The sequence below is a fragment of the Micromys minutus genome (genome assembly GCF_963924665.1).
Source record: "Micromys minutus genome assembly, chromosome: 27".
Taxonomy (NCBI): Eukaryota; Metazoa; Chordata; class Mammalia; order Rodentia; family Muridae; genus Micromys; species Micromys minutus.
Genome location: NC_137962.1, coordinates 35,040,551 through 35,062,452, shown reverse-complemented (window position 1 = coordinate 35,062,452; position 21,902 = coordinate 35,040,551). Strand labels below are relative to the sequence as shown.

The 21,902-nt window shown below is 46.9% G+C and overlaps 1 protein-coding gene across 1 annotated transcript in view; it reads right to left on the bottom strand.

The window, feature by feature from the left end:
* EFCAB6 (EF-hand calcium binding domain 6) overlaps positions 1 to 15,139 on the bottom strand; it is a gene marked incomplete at both ends in the record, with an annotated part of 175,142 nt that extends 160,003 nt beyond the window's left edge. The window contains 2 exons of the mRNA XM_080939474.1: positions 4,023 to 4,162; positions 15,069 to 15,139. Coding sequence (XP_080795600.1) covers positions 4,023 to 4,162; positions 15,069 to 15,139 — 211 coding nt within the window. The remainder of the gene's footprint in view (positions 1 to 4,022; positions 4,163 to 15,068) is intronic.
* Between the last annotated feature and the right edge of the window lie 6,763 nt (positions 15,140 to 21,902).

The following is a 21,902-nucleotide window of genomic DNA, read 5'->3' as shown; positions in this document are numbered from 1 at the left end:
CCAACTAGAACTAAAAGCTAGACCCAAACCTCAACTGCTGCTGGGAGAAGCAATCAATGCCATCTTCCTGGAGGGCAACTGAACAAGCTTTCCAGTACTAGTTGACAAGCTAAAGAACTGCAGCAGTCCACAACTCTAGGCCTGCCATAAGGCCAAGCAAGATGAGTTATAAATCTGTACAGTTCCAAACCACGCCAAGACCTGAAAACACAACAGAAACCAAATACCAGACAGGACAAGCTGGTCCTAGATATCCCAGAAGGACAGTGCCTTCTCTCTCTTCAGGGAAAAGGGGGCAGACAGACTGTCATCTCGGGCCCTTGGTCAAATGCATGTGAGGAGCAAGCCAGGAAAGTGCAAAGAGCCATGTAACAATTCCCAGCCCGTAAGGTCTCCCCCAGCTGAGGCAGATGTTCTCCAAAAGCTGGCTACAGGGTGAAGAGGCAAAGCAAGTCCTACAGAACACGTGGGAGTCTCTGCCCAGGGAGCATCAGGGGCCTGCTGCAGGCTGGAGGCAAGGCAACAGAGTCAGCCGCAGCCCTTCCCATGTAGATACTGTCGGTGGAGCTGGAAGACTGAGGAGTCTGGGGGCCCTACTCTGCCACTGCCACTCATACTCAGAAGGGATGGGATGCAGGCTCGGCCGGAGACATGGCTCATGTTCTGGGCTCAGTAGCGGACTCCATGCAACAATAGAACCGGTAAATGTGAGGTAGAAACACAGAGATAAAAATGTTTTAACTTGTGACTCTCGTCCACATGACATATGTGCATGTGTGTGTGCCACCTGAAAGCAGAGCCCACAAGGCCAAAAGAAGGCATCAGATTCCCAGGAGCTGGAGTTACGGCTATGAGCTATTTGATGCGGGTACTAGCAATAGAACTCAAGTCTTCTACAAGAACAGCTCTTAACAGCTGACCCAGTGCTCCAGCCCCAGGCAAAACTACTTTTAGAAAGAAAAAGACTGTATCTGAGCATGTGTGTTTATTTACCATTGTCTGCTTGTGCATGTTACACAGCTTCATGTCCAAATCCACAAGCGTTCATGGACCTCAGAGCACTGAGCTGCTGCCGCCCACTGACAATGTGTGTATGTGTGCATGTGTGTGCAAGTGTGCATGTGTGCATGTGTGCGTGTGTGTGTGTGTGTGTGTGTGTGTGTGTATGGGAGTTTGGAAAAAATTCACTTGTACTAGAGTACTTACAGGGTCTCACCCTTGGCCTGGAGCTTACCCACTGAGCAAGGCAGGTGGATGGTATTGAGGTTTAGGGATCTGCCTCTCTGAGACTGCAGGTAAACACCACCACGTCTGGATTTTTCATATGGGTTCTGGGAATTAAAGTCAATCATGCTTGTTCAGAAGGGACTTTGCTGACTGCATAGCCTCCCTTCCCCTGTAGACATAACTATAAAAAAGAATTTATATTCACTTATTTACTTTATAAACAAATGTATTTCTATTTATTTATGTAATGTATATTTATATGTAATAATTATACATTATAAATAAACGTGTGTTTGCCTGTGTTTAGGTATGTGTGCCACATTAGTGCCTGGTGCTCCTGAAAGTCAGAAGAGGGCATCATATCCCCTGTAGTTACCATGGGTATGAGCTGCCATATGGATGCTGAAAGCCAAACCCAGGTCCTCAGCAGGAGTCACCAGTGTTCTTAACAGTTGATCCGTTTCTCCAGCCCAAGAAATAACTTTTCAAAAGACAAAACACGTCAGTAAGTTTTAAAAACTATAACTGGCGAATGTTGGGAGCAAATGATAAAGACGTAGCATGGCTGAGGCAAAAGCGGACCAAGGGTTGCATCTTCAAGGGAAGAACAATTATGCTCACAGCGGTAAAGACCAGCCTGGCATGCAGAAACGGGCAGCGAATGGAGCAGGTAACACAGCTGTGTGAGCTGAGAAGGAGAATTTCAACCACTGCTGACAGACGTCATCAAGGGCTCAGGAGATGGCTCAGAGGATAAAGCTTGCCATGCAAACATGATGACTCGAGTTTGGCTCCCAAAAACTTCCGGCAAAGCTGATGGCAGAAGCTGACATCTATAATGCCCGTGACACTAAGACAGGACAGAGACATAATCCCCAGATGCTCGCCGTCTGGCCAGCCTGGTCTGAGAAGCAGTGAACAAGAAGGGGCTGTGCATACCTAAGGCAGGAGGTGAGGCCTGCCACCCAAGGTTGTCACATGCATGTGCTGTGGCCCATACACCTGTACTACATAGCATGTGAGCATGTGGCCAGACGTGCATACACACTTTAAAAATGTAATTAAAACTTAAATGTAACTACTGCTAATAGACAAGATCTTATTCTGGTGGGAAACTCAGAAGCTAATGCCTATTGTATTCTTTGGGGGAAACATGCATGTACCAGCTTCTAGGGGGCTCTTTCATAATTAGCCTTTGAGGACTCTGAGTGATAGATGTGTGGACTCAGTGTGAGAGCACACACACACACACACACACACACACACACGGGTCTACTTGCTCTATGGTCTTCTTAACTACACTAAGACCTCCATTTTACCACTTCATAGCTGTGAGCTAGGATGGGGCTGCATTTTACTGTGTAACTTTTTTCATCGTTCTCCTTAACCACGGATCATACGTTAGGGTCAATGGTGGCCATCAGAAATCAAGCCTGTATCCCTAGGCTTAGTAGTAGACACATAGGTGCTTTGGAGTAAAGTCTCACCAACTACCAAGCATGTGTCCAATATGATTAGTGCCTGTCTCTGCTCATAGGGCAGGCCCATTTCTCCCTCACGATGCCCCCACTCCATCCTGCATCCTTTGGGTTTCAAGCCTGAGCTCTCACTGCAGTGTGATTGCTTCAGTCTCAGTGCTCTGTCTGCTCCAGTTGCTTACTCGCTGGCTGCATTCCTGCAGGGCCAGCCTTTCATCAAGTCCAGCCCTATGCACCTGTCAACGGTACCCATCTGGAACTAGGGAACCAGTGCTCCGAAGACTACTTATAAGTAACAAATGTATTGAGGAGGACATGAGTAAATATCTAAAGATACACACACACACACACACACACACACACACACACATCAAGTGAAATGTTGCCTCTAAAACTGAAGGAAGAATTCAAATGATTCAAAGACTTGCATCCCCACCAAAACTACTCGGCAAATATATATTTGCAGTCTTTTTCTCATAATTTCCAAATTTAGAAGCAGCCACATGGAGGAGGGAGGTAAGAAACTTCTGCAGGGTATATGATAGTCAGGTAAAACACAACATGGAACAGAGAGTCTTAGCTAATGGACATCCAGTGTAATGTGAGTCTAGAGGTTGGGGCATGGCTCGGTGGGGCGTGGCTTGATGGGGGCATGGCTTGGTGGGTAGAGAGCTTGCCTAACCTGCATGAGGCCCCAGGTTCCATCCCAGGCACTACAGAAATTGGGCATAGAGCACACACCTAGAATCCTAGAGCTTGGGAAGTGGTTACAGGAGGGTCAGAAGTTTAGGGTCATCCATAACTACACTGTAAGTTGGAGGCTAGCCCAGGTTCTTCAAAAAAGGAGCAGGAGAAAAAGGATGAGAAGAAAAATCTAGATGTAGACCTTCAACCCTCCATAAAAACACAAACACAATCTAGACATAAATCTCAAAACCATGAAATTAGAAGGTTGTGTGATGGAAAACCTAGATGGCTGAGGCAAGGGTTACCTGGGAACATTTGTTATGCTCTGTTTAACTCCTCTGCAATTCTATAATGCTGGGGGACAGGCCTGTTCAAATTTGTACAACTGTCATTTACTAAGTAGCACAACCACTAAGCTGACAGAATTCAGGATCACATATCCTGAGTTCAAATCCTGCCAAATCCTGACCTAAAAGTACACATGACTTTGAGGAAAGTGTCAAGGGCCCATGTCTCCACATGGGGTATCAGGAGGATATGGGAACTCACTCAAGGATGCTTTCAATTGAGTTTGTGCCTGACAGTAAGTGGTATCTGCAGACGGTGTAGTAATCACTTCTGAATACTCACTTGATGAAGAAGGTCTGCATAAATCTTGGAGGCCAGTCCTTTGCACTCTGCATGGTGAGGAGTGGGGGCGGGAACATGACAGCTTCCGGTTGTGCAAACTATGCCATTCTGGTAAAACTGACATTTTGTACATTAAATCCCTGTGAGAGGAAAGGGAACAGATTACACCATCTGCATCTTGTAAACATGGTTAACCTGCTGTTTGCCCCTTTCTGACCATTCTTAAGAGGAACAAAGTCATGTTTACACTGTCTACAGCATGTCCAAAGAACAAGAGAGCAGAATAAAGATTATTTAAGAACTTGTTTTCTTAGGCCTACTGTAGTTAATCACTGGCCTAACCTTGCTGTTGCTTCCTGCTGCCTCCCAGCAAGTATTCCCTTCCCATACCCTGTGCAAGGCTGGTGTTCCAGCCATTCCTTCAACCTACTCTCATCGTGGAAAGCTTTTCTTTTTCCCTCAACTTTGGCAGATAGTTTTGCTGGGTATAGTAGTCTGGCTTGGCATCTGTGGGCTTTCAGCGTACATCTTCAGCCATGTGTCAGTCCAAGCCAGTCAACATCCATCACAGATGGGGGAGGACTCATGAAGTCCCACCCCTGGCTACCAGAGAAAGCTACCAGAGCTAAAGAAGCTACTGGTGGCTGCTGGGGGGAAAAGAGTCAGTTGTCTTGAGGAGTGTGCTGGTTGTCTGTGCTCCTTAGGTGGCCCTATCCCCATGCAATACACTGAGAGTACTAACTGGACACATTCTAAAATGATAGAAGATATGAAGTTGGGCAGGAGCAGTGGGGAGTTCTGGGAAGAGCTGGAGGGGTGACTATGATCCAAATACATTGCCAATGTGTATGAAATTCTCAAATACGGTTTTCTTTTGTTTTGTTAATTAAAGAGGCTTTAGCACTGCTGACTGATTTCTGAGGTAGGCAGTAAGAGGTTAAAAAGTTCTAATTCTTGCTGGATGTGGTGGTGCCTGCCTGTGACCCCAGTACTCGTGAGGCTGAGGCAGGCAGCAGAGGGTAAACTTGTTTCAGACAACAAAACAAAAGGAATTGTCCAGAGTCTCCAGTGCTCTTTTTTTTTTTAAGATTTATTTATTTTATTTATATGAGTACACTGTCGCTGCCTTTAGACACACCAGAAGAGGGCATCAGATCTCATTATAGATGGTTGTGAGCCACCATGTGATTGCTGGGATTGAACTCAAGACCTCAGGAAGAGCAGTCAGTGCTCTTAACCACTAAGCCATCTCTCCAGCCCCTCTGGTGCCCTTGAAGAGCAGCACTGTAAACAAAGGCGACGGCAACGACAGTGACAAGGACTCTGAACGGTCCAAACGGCACCCAAGGGAGCCTCCAACGATGGCTGGTGCTACCTCACGGCAGTCTGGCAGCACTGACTCACGAAAAGGGCTCATTAGGGCTGGCAAGAGGGCTCAGAGTGCAGATTCACTTGATGCAAAGCCAGGAACTTGAGTACAAGCCCCAGGCCCCATGTGGTAGAAGGAGAGAACTGATTTCAGCAAATTTGTCTTTTGACCTCTACACACGCACTTGAATTTTGAGTACACACTCATATGCACACTCACACAACCAGAGAGACAGAGACAGAGAACCCACTTCTGTAAGTTGTCCCCTAAGGTTTACATGTATACCATGGCATATGCCAACACACATACATGCTTATGAACAAACAAACAAACAAACAAATTAATTAATGTGATTTAAAACAATTTTAAAATTACAGCTTTCTAAATGAGTAGGCAGTGACACAAAAATCTGTTAGCCAAAACCTTAAAAGGAACAGCTGAGGTTTTAGAAGGCTCCCACGTTTTCCCAGAAATCTAGCAGGCCACTCAAGTGCACAGGGCCATGGGTACCTCCAGATTCAGGTGCATTCTTGGGAAGACCTGTGTAACAAGGTACCTGAAGGGCCTGTGTAACAAGGAGGGACACTGGCTGCGAGAGGAGAAATGGATGCTCTAGCAAGGGTAGCATCCAGAAAACCTGGAAGACTTGCTGTTCCCTAAGCACTTAGAAAATACCCTGCCATCTTCTGTCTATGAAGCTAATCAACCAGACACTTGGTAGCCATGTGAAGCAGGGGCCCAACCTTACAAAGTGTTTAGAAAAGTCACCAAACCATAAAAGACACAGACAGCAATAGAACGTGCAGAGGGCTGAGAACATAACTGTCATAATCTCATACATGTATTATTTCAAATGCCAAGATTTCAACAAAAGTTTTAGCATGGTCTAGGGCTGGAGAGAGAGACGGTTTAACCAATAAGAGCACCCATTGCTCTCTCGGAGGACTGGGGTTCAGTTCTAAGCACTCACATCAGATAGTTCACAACCTCCTGCCACTCCACTTCCAGGGGATCTGACACCTTCTTCTGGCCTCCATGGATTCCTGCATTCGTGATACACACATACCAGACACAGACTCAAAACATATTTTAAAATTTTAAAACACAAAATTTTAAATTAAGTATGGCCCATACATACTTGCCTTCAGAAACTAGGCGATCCGTAAGAGCTCTGTGAAAACATATTGTATGAAAAAAATTTTTTTCAATGAAAAAAATGTTTTTAAAAAAGCTAAATTCTATATTCTGCATAAAAAATAAGGGAGAAATGAGGGTTTCCTTGGCCACATGAAAATTCAGATAATTCAGCAGCAGCAGACCTGCATGCAAAATCTCTCAAAGACCATTTTTTCCAAACAAAGAAAAGTTATATAGCCAGAAATAATACCAATGAAACCAGCAGGCCGCACACGGATGGTGTGAAGGGGATCAAGCCCCCGTGCACTAGGAACCAGCCTGATGCACAGGGGATACCTGACTTCTCCAAACAGGGAAACTGATATCTCAACAGCCACAGCTGGGGACTCCCACACCTACCCACGATGGCAGAACTATCTAGAAGCTAATGAGAGAGCTGGAAAGGTGGTTCAGAGGTTAAGAGCACTGGCTCCTCTTCCAGGGAATCTGGGTTCACTTCCTAGTACCTACACGAATCTCACAATGCTCTGATGCTCCTATTTCATGGGCATTGTACATACATGGTACACAGACACACATGCAGGCAAACACTCTTACACATAAGAAACCTTAAAAAGAAAGGACAAGGCTTGAAAGTCACAAAAGCCCCAAGGAACTGACAAGTATAGAACACCTGCCCATCTGGACACAAGTTCTTCTCAAATGCAAAGGGGAGCGTCCTCCTGAGAGACGACGTCAGAAGATAGAACTAAGCCACACAGGGATGGCATTACAAGTCAGTAACAGATGACAGCTGGATCATTCACAACTGTGTGGCAATTAATGTGCTTGTCAACAGCCAGAAGGTCAAAGGAACCCAGCAGAATGTGCACATTACGGGGTGGGAGATGAAGGAACAGCTCGCAGGTGTTTGTAAAGTAATACTGAGACATGAGGGATACACATACCTGGGTTTAATTATATCACACCATTTGCTTACAGTGTGTGTGTGTGTGTGTGTGTGTGTGTGTGTGTGTGTGTGTGCCACAGCTCATGTGTGGAGGTCAGAGACAGTTTACAGAGTCTTTTCTCTCCTTCCACCATGTGGGCTCCAGAGCTCACCTTCCGGTGGTCAGAATTGGCAGAAAGCGCCCTGACCAGCCAAGCCAGCTCACTGGTCACAGATGTTGAGTGTCCTAATCTCAAATGAATAAAGTAAGTTCCTTCCTTAAGAAAAGGAAATAAAACCAAAGTGAGCAGCTGGAAGGAAACAAAGAAGGCTGGGGCCCAGAAACAGCAGAAAAAAAAAAAAAAAACCACAGAGCAGAAAGGCCACTGTTTGACAATATCGGCAAAGTTGATAAATACTAGGGGGACCAAGGAAAAACTAAAAAACATCTGAACCCGTTGAAATTAGAAATGGGAGAGACATTAAAACCCTCTTTCCAGAAATAAGAATTATAAGGGAATACCACACTAATGGCAACCAAGACAAGATGGAGGCATTCTGAGGACAACGGGATTGGAACTGAGAAGGAATCGAGGACTCCAGGGAGCACGTGGACAAATGAAGAGACGGGCTCAACATTTAAAACTGCCACGAAAATCCCAGGGTCAGTGGACTACCCAGTGAGTCCTACCAGATGCATGGAATAACTGGAAGCCAGTCTACCACAAACTCGAAGTAAAAGAGACAGCTCACAAGGCGCCCAGTGACAGAGCACTTGCCTAGAATAAGAGGGACAGACTGAGGAGAAAGGGAACTCATCCCCACATCTATAAAGCCAGAACCAGCCTGACAGAAAGAAGATGATGTCACCAGAAACCAAGGCCAAAGACCGACGTTCTATGCGGCACACAGACACTAACAAACTAAACCTAACAGCTAGGTTGAGACGACAGGAGAGCCCAGGGGGATTCCTCCAGCGGACGTACAGGCGGCTGGCATACGAAGGCTGACCAAGCCTGGGGCTAGCTCAGCAGCAAAGCACTCTCACTTCTTGGGAACGGATACTCGTGCCGCTGGGATAGTCACATACACACTTGTGTGCGGTCGTGCACTTTGTGCTACTTGTGAGTGTACCTGGGAATAAATCTGCTTGGTTATATAGCAACTCTGGTTTCAGAGTCCAGATTTACATCAGAATCCTCAGAGAGCCCCGATTTGGTCAACCTTGAAGTTGAGTGCACGTGTTCAAAAACAGATGGCCACTGGACTAAAGAGATGGCTCAGTGGTTTAAGAGCACTGGCTACTCTTGGTTTGGCTCTCAGCTCTCACAATGGCTGGACCATAACTGCCGGTAATGCCAGCTCCAGGGGACCTTGCACCCTCTGCTGATCAGTGTGGGTATACAACACACACACACATACACATACACACTCTCACACACACATACACATATATACTCACATACAGATACACACACATATACACCACACACTTATACATGTTAGCATTTTGTCTAAGCTCCACGCCACAGTTAACTGGCAATAGTTGGGTATGCCTGACTCACTATAAAAGGGGCTGCTTGCCCCTTCTGCTCTCTCTTGCTCTTGCCTTTCTGCTCCCACTCTCTCCCCATTCCCTCCCCCACGTGCTCATAGCTAGTCTCTACTTTACATCACTTCTCTTCTCTTCCCTCCCTCCCTTCCTCTGTCTCTACTACCCTCCCAACTCCCCCTCCCCATGCCCTAAATAAACTCTATTTCATACTCTACCATTGTGTGGCTGGTCCCTCAGTGGAGAAGAGATGCCTCAATATCAGCCTGTGGAGGCACCCCCTTTCCCCACAGCTCACCACACATTTACCAGAACATATCCTTCCTCTCTTTATCTTTTTACAAACACCACAATACACATAACACACACACAGTCACACGCATAACACAGACTCACATATACATATTCACACATATAACACACTCACATATACACATACATAGACATACATAGACATACATACTCACATATACACATACACACATAAACACACACACACACACACACACACACACACATCCATTAAGCCCTCCCAAAGGCAGAGCCCTTACTATCTAATAACTCTGCACTAACCCCCTAATCTTAGGGGTCCCATCCCAGTAGGGACCAAGCTTCAGTGTGTGATCTTTATAGTACATCGGCATCAAAACCACAGCATATGGCTTGACCCATCAGAACCTCAGAGCCCCAGCAAAGCTTGCCTTCTAGAAGTGGCTTATTCCAACTAAACTGAGAGTAGGGAATCATAGTATTGTGGATAAGCTTCCAGAATCCTACATGTTCTGAAATGTGTGGCTTATGTGTTCACGGGGAAAACATAAGGTTATTAAACTTCCTTCTAACAAGTCCGGGGAGTCCATGAACAAAGCAGGTAAACTCCTGGGCCTCTTGAATCCAACCCTGTAGCAATGAAGATAGAGAGCAGAGAGGGCAAGGCTCCGAGGATGTGGCTTCCTTGTCCTAGTTTTCTCTCTATTGCTGCCATTTAACACTAGCCAAAAGCAACCTGGGGAGGCTGCGGTGTATTTGAATTTATGACTTGTAGTCCGTCAGCCAGAGACTCCAAGGTAGGAAACCAGAGGCAGGACCTGACGCAGAGGCCATAGGGGAGAGCTGCTCACTGGCTTGCTTAGCTTACATCCTTATACATCCTAGGACCACCCGTCCTGGAGTGGTACTGCTCACAGTGGGGGTGTCCTCCTCAGTCAATTAGTAATCTGCCTCGCAGACAGGCCCACAGGCCAATCTGATGGTGGCACAGCCTCCATTGCCATCCCCTCCTCCAACTCAAGTCTAGGTTTATGCCAAGTGGTCAAAAACTCAACAGTGGTTCACACCTACAACCCCTCACTGGAGAGGAAGGTAGGAGGGTAAGAAGGTCAAGGTCACCCCCTGGTCACCCCCTGGCTGTGCAAGTTTGCATCCTAGTCGATGACCAAGGCTGTCCTGTGTCTGGAAGACTGAGTGGCAGGGGTGTTGTGAACACAGCATCACTCCTCAGGCATGAGGGAACATCCGCAACAGCACGGCACATGCTGTTGCACGACCAGGGTTTTTATTTTCCCCATAAATCCCCTTCTTAATAACAACGCTGCTTGCCCAGGCTTTGGCCTGTGCCTTACTGTGCCACCTGAGGGGTGAGATAATCAACCCGGACTACTGCCTGAGGCGTGCTTTATTACTTCAATACAGAGCCATCGGATTCAGGAAACACTTAGCTGAAGGTGGCAGGGGTGGGGGGTGGGACAAACAAACAAAAGCACCTTCCCAGGAAAAGCAATTCCTCCTGAAGCAGCCGAGAGCCTGCTTTTTTTCCCCCCAGGGAAGGATGGCCCAATGACCTGTGTGATCTCTGACAACTCTTCTTCCAACCAAAGGCAAGCTGGTGTAGCTACACAGATGTCCCAAAGGGCTGACTGGAACTGAAAACAGGCCCTATTTGATAGTCAACCTAAACGTGCAGGATACAAACACATTCCAAACTAGGATGCACTCAGCAAAAGCAACAGGCAGGCCACAGCTGCAGTCTAGAGAGGGAGGGAAATGTATCCCTCTCACCTTCCTGTGTCTTTCCACCTAAGTCAGGGGGGTAGAAGAACATTGACAACATGCTTTAAAACAATAACAGGGCTGGGAAGGTGACACAGTTGGAGAAGTTATCGCTCTGGCAAACATGGGGACCTAAGTTCGAGCCCTCAGAACCTGTGTAAAGAAGCCAGTCATGGTAGCAGGCATTTAGCAACCCCAATTCACTGAAGGCTGACACAGGAAGCTCCCTGGGGCCCTCTGGCCAGCCAGTCGAGACTTGGCAGGCTCCAGGCTCAATAAGGGATTCTGTCTTTAAAAAAAAAATTAGGGAGGGAAGAAGCCATCTTTGCCATCTATATACGTGTTCATACGCATGGACTCATGCACAAACATATACACACAGGTTTAGGAACGTGGGACCCCTCCCCCTCTAACAGCAGCAGTGTAGAGTATAGGGACAAGGTGTTTCGTGGAGACTAAACTGATAAAATACAGGACAGTGCAGCAGGGAGCCTGGGAACAGCAGAAGAGAGCCAACCCTTAGCGCTGTATCACACCTTCCCTTGACATTAACACATCTCAAAGCAGCCAGTAGACAGGATCCTGAGTGTTCCAGACACCGGGAATGAGGAGCGCCTGAAGGGACGAGTAAGCCAAGCTCTGTTCCTTACACACACAGTCCGTGCATCTGGATGCTGTACTGAGGCTGAAGACGCGGCTCAGTGATACACCACGTGTTTAGTATATAGAAGGCTCAGATTCTATCCCCAGCACCACCAAAAAAATTAAAAAGTCAAGCAATAGTCTGTATACTTCTACAAATTACTGTATCTATGAAGAATAAAAAGCAGACATCATAGAGGCTGGAGCAATGGCTCAGTGAGTAAGAACACAAGTTGCTCTTCCACAGGACCTAGGTTCGGTTCCTAGCACACACATGGTGGCTCATACCCATTTATAGCTCCAGTTCCAGGAACTCCGTCACCCTTTTCTGGCCCCATACATGGTGCACATACACGGTGCATATACACACATGCAGGCAAAATGTTCATACACAAAAAAATTTAAAAACCAAATCCAGGTAGATAGACAGATATTATACATGATATGCACATATCAAAGGATCAGGATTCAGTGTTAGGGAGATAGCACACAGTTGGTAGAGTACTCCCTTGCAAACATAGGACCAGGGTTTGATCCTTAGAACCCAAGTAAAGTGGTCAGACCTATAAAAAGCTAGCAAAGCTTCTAGACCAGCTTCAAACATGATGCCAGATGCCTATTTCTCTGGACGCTAAGCGTCCAGTTATTAACTCTGCACCACTACGTGCATTTTTCAAGAAGGGGAAATTAAACACTAGAGAGAAAAAAATTTACTGGATACTAAGGCTAAGACCCAAACTCTCCTAAACTTAATCCTCAGCCTGTTACACACTTGCAGCACTGTGCAGTTGTGTATGTTTGTGTGCATGCGTGAGGGGTCTGTGTGAACAGTGGAATTAACATAGGGTTGATGGGAGAGAAGGGAATCTTCACTATCTACCCACATGTGTTTATAGTCTATCCACAAAACTACTTGAGAGATGAGCTGGGAGGAAACGGCACACACACACACGCGCACACACACATGCACACACAGAGGCTCTAGCACCCTTGAGGAACCCAGGGTCCTACCACGAACATGGAAAGCCCAGGCTGGTGTCTCACACTGCCTCCATCTTACACTGCGGTGCGGGCTGCAGCAGCCCCAGTCCACGGTTCTCAACATAGGAATTAGAAGGATGCGAGCTGATCTGCGAGCAGCTTCTAAATGATAGGGTGTCTTACAAAAACAATTTAGCCAGCCATCTGAATTCAACTCAACAGAAACAACCGTGCTTAGAAACTGACCAGCCTCCACTGGGGCCTCTCACAGCCGCACATAGCCTCCCTCCATCCTGAACCCCAGCCATAGAAATGATGTTGGGTTTCAAATCCCCCCTCACAGCACAAGACAAAGCCCATCAACCCCACAATCAAAGAAGCACAACTCCTAAGGATAATGTGCTTTAATGACCTGGAAATGGTGATTATGCGAACATATAACAAAATAATGCATTTAGAACAATGTAAAGAAAAGGGCCCAGTTGAGCACGCAGTCCAAACACTGATATAAATACCTGCTCCTCACATGACGGCATGGAGAAGAGGCCACAAGAATAGCTACCCTGGAATGGTGGAGTCTGCGTCCTTTTGGTTCCGATGTTCTCTTAGAAGTGGGTCGTGTGTGCTGGCTTCTACCCACCGTGTGCCTCCCACCACCAGCTGCGCCCTTCCACTCCTAGAAGGCTCCCGCCATCCGTCCCTTGAACACCAGGACGACCACTGCACTGCACCCACCAGAATTTGAAACTCTACTTTTATGTGGGAAATTGTAAATTAGACCTACAAGTTCCATGAAACCAAGCAGCTTCTCTCACCCCACATACACCACACAGGCACTTACCACACACACACACACACACACACACACACACACACACACACACTATACACCACACTCCACATATACCACACCCCACATACACCACAGACACTCACCCCACACACACATACACACCCCACATATACCACACACACATTCACTATACACTCATACACACACTCAGCACACACACATTTACACTCACAACACACATATTCACACTCACCATGTACACATATACACACTCACATGACACGCACACACACATACCACACCCTTACCACACAGGCACTCCCCACACATATCACACACTCACTATAGTACACATACTCTACGCATACCATAAACACCATACACCCTCATCACACACACTCCACACAGAAAACATACTCATCATACATACCTACCACACATTCCACGGTGACCACACCTACCATACATACTACACATGCTTACCATACAGTTACCACACAAATGCCACACTCTCACTGCACACAGCACGTGCTCACCACACACACAAACCTGACACACCTCACATATACTCGAAGCACATATACACACCACATGCTATACACACCCCTCACACCATAACACATACTTGTACTACTCACATACCACACAGGTACATACACACTACAGACACATGTTCCACTGTCTAGACACACACACCACATGTGTATAAGACACACACACACACACACACACACACACACACACACATTCCTTCCTTCCATGCCTGAAGATCACTCCACTCCCCACACCATCCATGACCCCTCACTCCTCCCTTCTACAAGAAAGTGAAAAATATTAGTAAAGTTTCCACAGGACCACAAGTCTCATGAATTCCATGTGTCTTCCCATGGAGGCCATGACAAGAGGGACTGTGCCTTACACCTATTCCGTACCAGTCCTCAAAGGAGTGGTAAATGAGCCAGGCGTGGCACACACACCTTTAAAGTCAGTACGCAGGAGCATCTCTGTGTGCCTCGGGCTGTCTGTGTTCCTCTTTCTCTGTCATGGACGTAATGATTTACCGGGTGGATTTCGCAGCGCCCACCCCCACCACACTGACAGACACAGACGGGACAATGGAAAGAAGCAGGACCACAGTCGGCTGCTACAGAGCTGTCCCATTCTCGGCACTTCAGAAGCGTACGAACTGGAGACAACTCTCTCTCCCTGCCCTACCAGCAGACACAGCGTGTTTAGTGTATACTATTTATAGTCCAGCCATGTCCCCAAGTCCTCAGATGCAGCAGAGAGTTTCCAGGGCTTCTCTGCCATGGACAGAGCAACCGAACATTTGCTGCTGCTTCCACCTACAGGAAGAGGGAGGTACTGCAGGAATCCTGAGTGGCCGGACTGTTTGCATGGGTGCCTGCAGGGAAGTCACTGACTAGTGACTGCCTGGTTCACATTAGGATCCGGCCACTACACAGAATTCAGAGTCTGGGCACTCCTGTTTAGGAAAGATGACTGGCTGACATAAACTAGAGGGAAGGGGCACAGAGAGACTCCCCAGCTTTGCAGACACCCTCCCAGCAGCAGGCAGCATGGCAGCGACTCACCTTGCTTTTGTGCTGCCTGACTTGGTGCTGTTGACTTTGGCCACATTTAGCCTGGCACCGTTGCGCTTCATTTCCTTCTAGATCAAATCCTTGTGAATCTGAGAATTCTGAGAAAGAGGAGAGCATGGGTTAGCACCTGTGGGCTGACCAGTTTCCTTGGTTCTCCGAGTCACAAGTAAGCGATCCTGTGAGCACTGTAGCCACATTCCTCCTCCTCCCAGGTTCCAGCTTAACACACACACACACCACGTGCACACACACACAAATGCACACACGCACACAAATGCATTCACATGACCCATGCACACACACAGATGAGCACACACATACGTACACACACATACAGGCATGCACACATTCATACACACACACACACACACATACACACACACGTGCACATGCTTGCATACACACACACTTCCATCTTCCACACAACAGACAAAATAATAACTATAAAGCCCCATTGTGTCCTGTTTCTTTTGACCACTGTCACTGTCCCTCAGGCCCTGGGCTTTGATACCCATGAAGGCACAGTATCAACCCATGTCTTTCAGCAGCTGCTTCCCACTCCTGTTCCCACACCTCTACCACACTGGCCTCTAGTGGTCCCCAAGACACACAAGGTGTCTTCACATGCTGTCACCTCTGCCTAACCACCCACACTTCTCCCTCCCTGCCTACTGAACTCTCCTCATCCTGGAGATCACTGGTTCTCAAGCCTAAATGTCCCTCAGAGTCACCTGGAATCTTTCTTAGAAACAGATTGCTGCACTCAGTTCTAGATTCCAATCGCCATGAAGAGTGGGCGAGAACTCAGAATGCATGACTGTCCAAGTTCCTGAGGGGCTGCTACTGCCTCCACAGGCCCCTCAGACACCACTCTGGAAACTGCTGCCTTGGATCTCAAAACTAATGTCACTTCCCTGAGAAGCCTTTGTGGATACCTCCACACAGACCACTCTTCCTTACAGTGACAGTGACCTCGGCCATCCTTCACCTACTTTATCATGACGTGTCTACTGGTGTGAGCCTTTGAGACTTTGAGGACCGAAACCATGGAGCTGGAGAGATGGTTCGGTGGCTAAGAGCACTTACTGTCCCTACAGAGGGACCCGAGTTTTATGCTCAGAACCCATGCTAAGAGAATAAAATCTGGAATGGAGGCACCCACAAAATCCCAGTGCTGGGGAGGTGGAGGCAGGGGAGTGCCAGGGGCATTCCTATGAAATTGATTTCTAAAAGGAAGAAGGCAACATTTCTAACGGTGACACAGAAGGTTGACCTCCTGACTCCATGCTCACATGCACCATACACAAAAATAAGACAAAAGATACAAAATCATTGCTAACAGGGGACAGGGTGACAGATACTAATCATCCTGGTAGAGGAAGGATTGTGGGTTGAAGGGCAGCCTGAACAACGCAGAAGACCCCACCCCCATTCACACATACCTCAAATTACTACAGCCTATTAGCTGTCTAACAAACGCTGCCAAATCATACTGTTAAGCTGCAATAAAACTGCCCTGAGATGTGGGAGGCATGGAAGTGCTTTGCTCAGACAAGCACTTACGGACTCATGAGTACTAAGCACACAGTTGCCTCTTCGAGGAGAGAGACGTGTAACCTGTTTTCCACCCAGAAGGCTGGAAGTGAATGTGGTCAATGACCTGGTGACCTCTGTGCTACTTGTGTGGCCAAGACCGCACCAGATTCTCCCCCAGACCCTTCTCGGGAGCCTGTTGTTCTCAGTCAGTCTGTAAGACCTAGCTTTAAGCTGTCAGATGTACTTTAAAGTTCCGATAGGTCACCCCTTAAGCTTTAGTGCGCCCCCTGTACTGCCGTCCCACAGAGGCCCGCTGAAGCTGCTAAACCCCATAGAACAGTAAAGGACAATTGTAAGGCACCAACCATGTGGATGTTTGAAGGATTGTTATTTATCACCAGAAAATTTTTCACCAAATTGTGCTGTACTTAAAGTGTGCCAAAAGTAAACTACGCAGGGTCAGATTCTTAAAGTTTAGCTTAAACCAGCACCCGCTGCTGAGTTGTGTTGAACGGAACTTCTTGCCTTCTTGTGGATCGTACTCTGCTGATCAAGGTCATCTCAGAGCCCCCTCCCTCCAGGGGGTGAAAAGACTCCTGAATCACAATAAAGTTTTAAATCCTGGGTTCAGTTAATTTGACACTTTATCAAGCCTGTGTCCCAGTTTTGAAGACTGTACTATGGTAATTCTGCCAATGGTATCACCACGTTTGGGGGAAAGGGAAGCTGGAAGTACCCACAGCCTCTCTATACCACTTTTCTCAACTTTATGTAAATATAAAAATAAATAACTTATCAAAGAGTGTAATCTTTGCTGAAGACATAAAATTGACTTTTAAGAGCAACTTGGGGAGGAAAGGGTTTATTTGGTTTACAGTTTATATTATCAAGGGAAGTTATGACGGAAGCTCAAAGCAGAAACTTGGGGGCACGAACTGGATCAGACGTCACTGAGGACTGCTGCTCACGGACTTACTTGCTCCAGCTCAGATACCTTTCTCCTACATTCCAGGCCCACCTGCTTAGGAATGGCACCGCCCACAGTGGATGGAGCCCTACCCATAAACTCACAATCAAGAAAATGCCCATGGGCCAGTCTGACAGGGGCAACTCTTTAATGGAGGTTCCTTTTACCTAGGTGTGTCAAGCTGACAACCAAGAACACCCATCACACTCTCCCTGGCACAACTCGTCTTTCAAGATAAAAGATACAGGGGTTGGGGGGGAACACCTTTAATCTCAGCAGTTGGGAGGCAGAAGCTGGTAGATCTCTGTGATTGTTTTTTTTAGGCCAGTAGCCAAAGCTACACAGTAAGACCCTATCTAAAAATGAAGGGAGAGAGAGAGAGCTAGAGAGATGGCTCAGTGGCTAAAAGCACTAACCGTTGTTGCAGAGGACCTGGGTCTGATTTCAAACATCCACATGGTGGCTGACAACTGGCCTTAACTCCAGTTCCATGGGATCTAGCACCTTCAACTGGCCTCTATAGGAGATGCCCGTACAGGGTACACATACATTCGTGCATACAAACAAAACACTCATACACATAAAAATAATGTTTGGAAGATTAAAAATACGAGGTTTCCGTCATGAGACTCCCTTCTCAGTCATGTCTAACTTAGGCCTGTGAGTTTATCTTCTGACAACTTTGCTTGACAAAGAAAACACAAGGTCCAGAAGGACTTGCAGCTCCATCTCTGTGTTGGGGCCACAGATGGGGGAGGGGGAGAAGCACAGATAGAATAATTCCTTGTCTGTTCCTCTCACCCCATCTTAACATTCACTGATTCTCTGCTTTTAGATTTTCTGTAGGTCCAAAGGAACTGGCTAGTCAGCAAGCCCCTCCAGCAGAAGAGAGCCCACGGGCTTTCTGGACCTATGGAGACCTGGTACAGGACGAACACATCATTACCCTTTGTTCCTGATGGGCTACAATGAACACCTTACACTGAGAGGTAGGCGTCTGGGCTCATATCACCCCTGGTCTGGAAAGCTAACAATGTGCTGATCAGGACAAGACACTGTGACAGATTCTACACATCTTGTCCCTAACTACATCATCATTAGGTTTTCCACGAAAAGAGATTCCTGAGATATTCATAACTGAAACTAATCAGAACCTGAGGGTAGACACTGGCAAGGACTGGAAAGCCAGTAACTTGCTGACTTTCATATGAAAAAAAAGTATATATATATATATATTACACTTTGGTGTTTTGTTTTATTTGATACAGGCTCTCATGTAGTCCAGGCTAGCCTAGAGCTCCTATGAACCAGAGGATTCCTAATCCTCCTGCCTCTACCTCCCTGCATGCTGGCTCACAGGAGTGAGTGAGCCACATCCTGTTCCAGCTATGCTTCTTGCACACAGGCAAAAACCGCCATGTGGCAGCTAGTTCCCAGATCTATTTGTTCATCTGCCAGAGGACTGATGTCCAGTTTTTAGCAGATGCTATTTCTAACAGAATCCTAACAAAAGTACCATCCGTTTGCCTTGGCACCCAGAAAAACATAACTCACCACAAGAGCAAAATATACGTGCAGCCAACAGCAATGGCATCGGGAACAAAACTGTTGGTTCTGGCATCATACGGGGTAAGGGGGGAGTGCCTGACTAAACTGGAAAAAGATCGTGCGCCACGCAAAAGACGGGCAGCTCCATCCACATATTTGAGAGGACTCTGTTGGAACATCGAGTGAGTGCTAAGTTCTACCTGGGAACGTGTACCTTAAAATGGGTTGCTCTCCTCCCCCTGCCCCATGACCTTCCACAGACCTCCATACACACCTCAGTCACCAAGCATCTTCACTCTTTGAACAGCGGGGAAAGCGCAGCGTGTAGGTCAGACGACGCTGCCATCTACTGGGCAAATTGGAAATAGCAGCTCTCCTTCAAGTGTGTGCTCTCAACCTGGATCCTAAGGGAGAAGACCACATGTGAGCTCTGCTGACCCCTCGACCAAATGCAAAAGTGTGTGTGTCACGGGAGGAAGGGGGGAGGATGGAGGGATGATCTGACTCCAGATCTTCTCGCAGACAAGGAGCCTGCAAGATGGCTCAGCAGTTAAAGGCACCTGCTGCAAAGCCCTATGATTGACTTCAGTCCCCAGAACCCACAGGTAAGAGAACCAACTCCCGCTAGTGGTTCTCTGACCTCCACAAACGAGCGATATCACCCATGCCCTCCAAAAAACAAACAACAATCTCTCCAAATAAATAACAATGTAAATCTCTCTTTCCTCCCCATGATGTCCTTGTTTGATCTAATTTCCTTTCTGGAACTGTAATGTTTTGTATATGTTCCCTCTAGGGAGTAGCACTATTAGAAGGTGTGACCTTGTTGGATGGAGTAGGTGTGCCACTGTGGGTATGGGCTCTAAGACCCTCATCCTAGCTGCCTAGAAGTCAGTATTCTGCTAGCAGCCTTCAGATGAAGATGTAGAACTCTCAGCTCCTCCTGCTCCACGCCTTCCTGGATGCTGCCATGCTCCCACCTTGATGATAATGGACTCAACCTCTGAACTCGTAAGCCAGCCCCAGTGAAATGTTGTCCTTTATAAGACTGGCCTTGGACATGGTATCTGTTCACAACAGTAAAACCCTAACTAAGACAGGAACCAAAAAACAACTTAAAGGAGTGGATTTATCTAATTTACACTTCCAGGTCATAGTCCACTGCTGAGGGAAGTCATGGTAGAAACAGAAACAGGAACTTGAAGCAGAGAACACTGAAAAATGCTGCCTGCTGGCTGATGTTCTGGGCTATTTACTGGTTCATTCTCAGATAGCTTTCTTATACGGTCCAGGCACACCTTTCCAGGGAATGATGCTGCCCACAGTGGGCTGGGTCCTCCCACATCAATGAACAAGCAAGACAGTCCCTTAGAAAAGCACCTGCAGGCTAATCCCTCAACTGAGACTCTCTGTTCAGATGACTCCGGGCTGTGTCAAGGTGATAGTTTAAGCTAGCTAGGACGCAGTATTTTTTTCTTGTGATGATTTATATGATTTAGGTGAGCACATGGTAGGTGTTCGCACGTGTCATCAAAGCCCGCCTGGACTTTAGGTATAAAACAGGACAGCTGCTTGCCAAGAACACAGGTTCTACTATCATACAATACAGGAAAGAAGGCACACCCTGCTAGTTCTCAGCTTTGTGAAGTGCCCTAACCTGGCTCACTCACTATAGATTTTCATAGCTGAGAACTGAGGAGTAAATTTAAAAGGTATATGAGGTCCAATAAGATAGCTCATCAAATAAAGGCACTTGCCATGAAGCCTGACAACTTGAATATGATCTCAGGGATTTGGATGGTGGAAGGAGAAAACTGACTTGTGCAAGCTGTCCTCTGACTACAACATGTGCTCCCATGAACATTTGTTCCCCATCTCTCTCTCTCGATCGCTCCCTCTCTTCCCCATCCCCCCAACAACGACAATGACAACAACAACTGAATCTAATAACACTTTAAAATCCACAAGGCCCTCATGGATGCCTGACTCAGCAAGTGCCTGGCGCCCCCACCAACGGGAACAGCGTTCAAATCACAGATCGCAGCAGAAGACAGACAACAAATGGCATCTGAAACCAGATAAAACAGAACAGCAGTAAGGGTCAAAACCCAGGACAGAGCAAAATGGAACCAAACCCATGCGCTTTGGTGGAGTCCTGGAACCAAGGCGGTGCTCACCGCTGGGGTCCTGAGAGTCCCAGGTCACAGGACCACGGGGTTCAAAACATTTCCCTTCCCTTTACTTGTTCTCTTCCTAAAGAGCATCCTAAAGAATACTATAGGGAAAGTGAATTAATACTTGAATATGTTACAATAACCACACCTGTATCATCCCGTGGGCCCACACAAGGTATTTTTATACACAAGAGCTTTACAAAAAGATCACAGGAAGTGTGTTAAGGAAAAAGGTAGCTGTTGGTGTCTTTTCTCCCAGTACATCATCTACTGCCTATGGCTTATATGTCAGTCCTGGCAGGGGGAGGAGCCACCAGGAAGCCACCCTGTGACTCTAAGCATCTATGACAGTGTTTCTCAGGCTTCCTTTAATACAGCTCCTCCTGTCATGGTGACCCCATCCATAAAATTATTTAATTGCTACTTCATAACTATAATTTTGCTACTGTTATGAATCATAACATAAATATCTTCATTAGGGTTTCTGCTGCTGCCATAAAACACCTTAACCAGAAAAGCATGTTGGAGAGGAAAGGGTGTATTTGGCTTACACTTCCATATAGATGGTCACCACCACAGAAGGAAGTCAGGACAGGAACT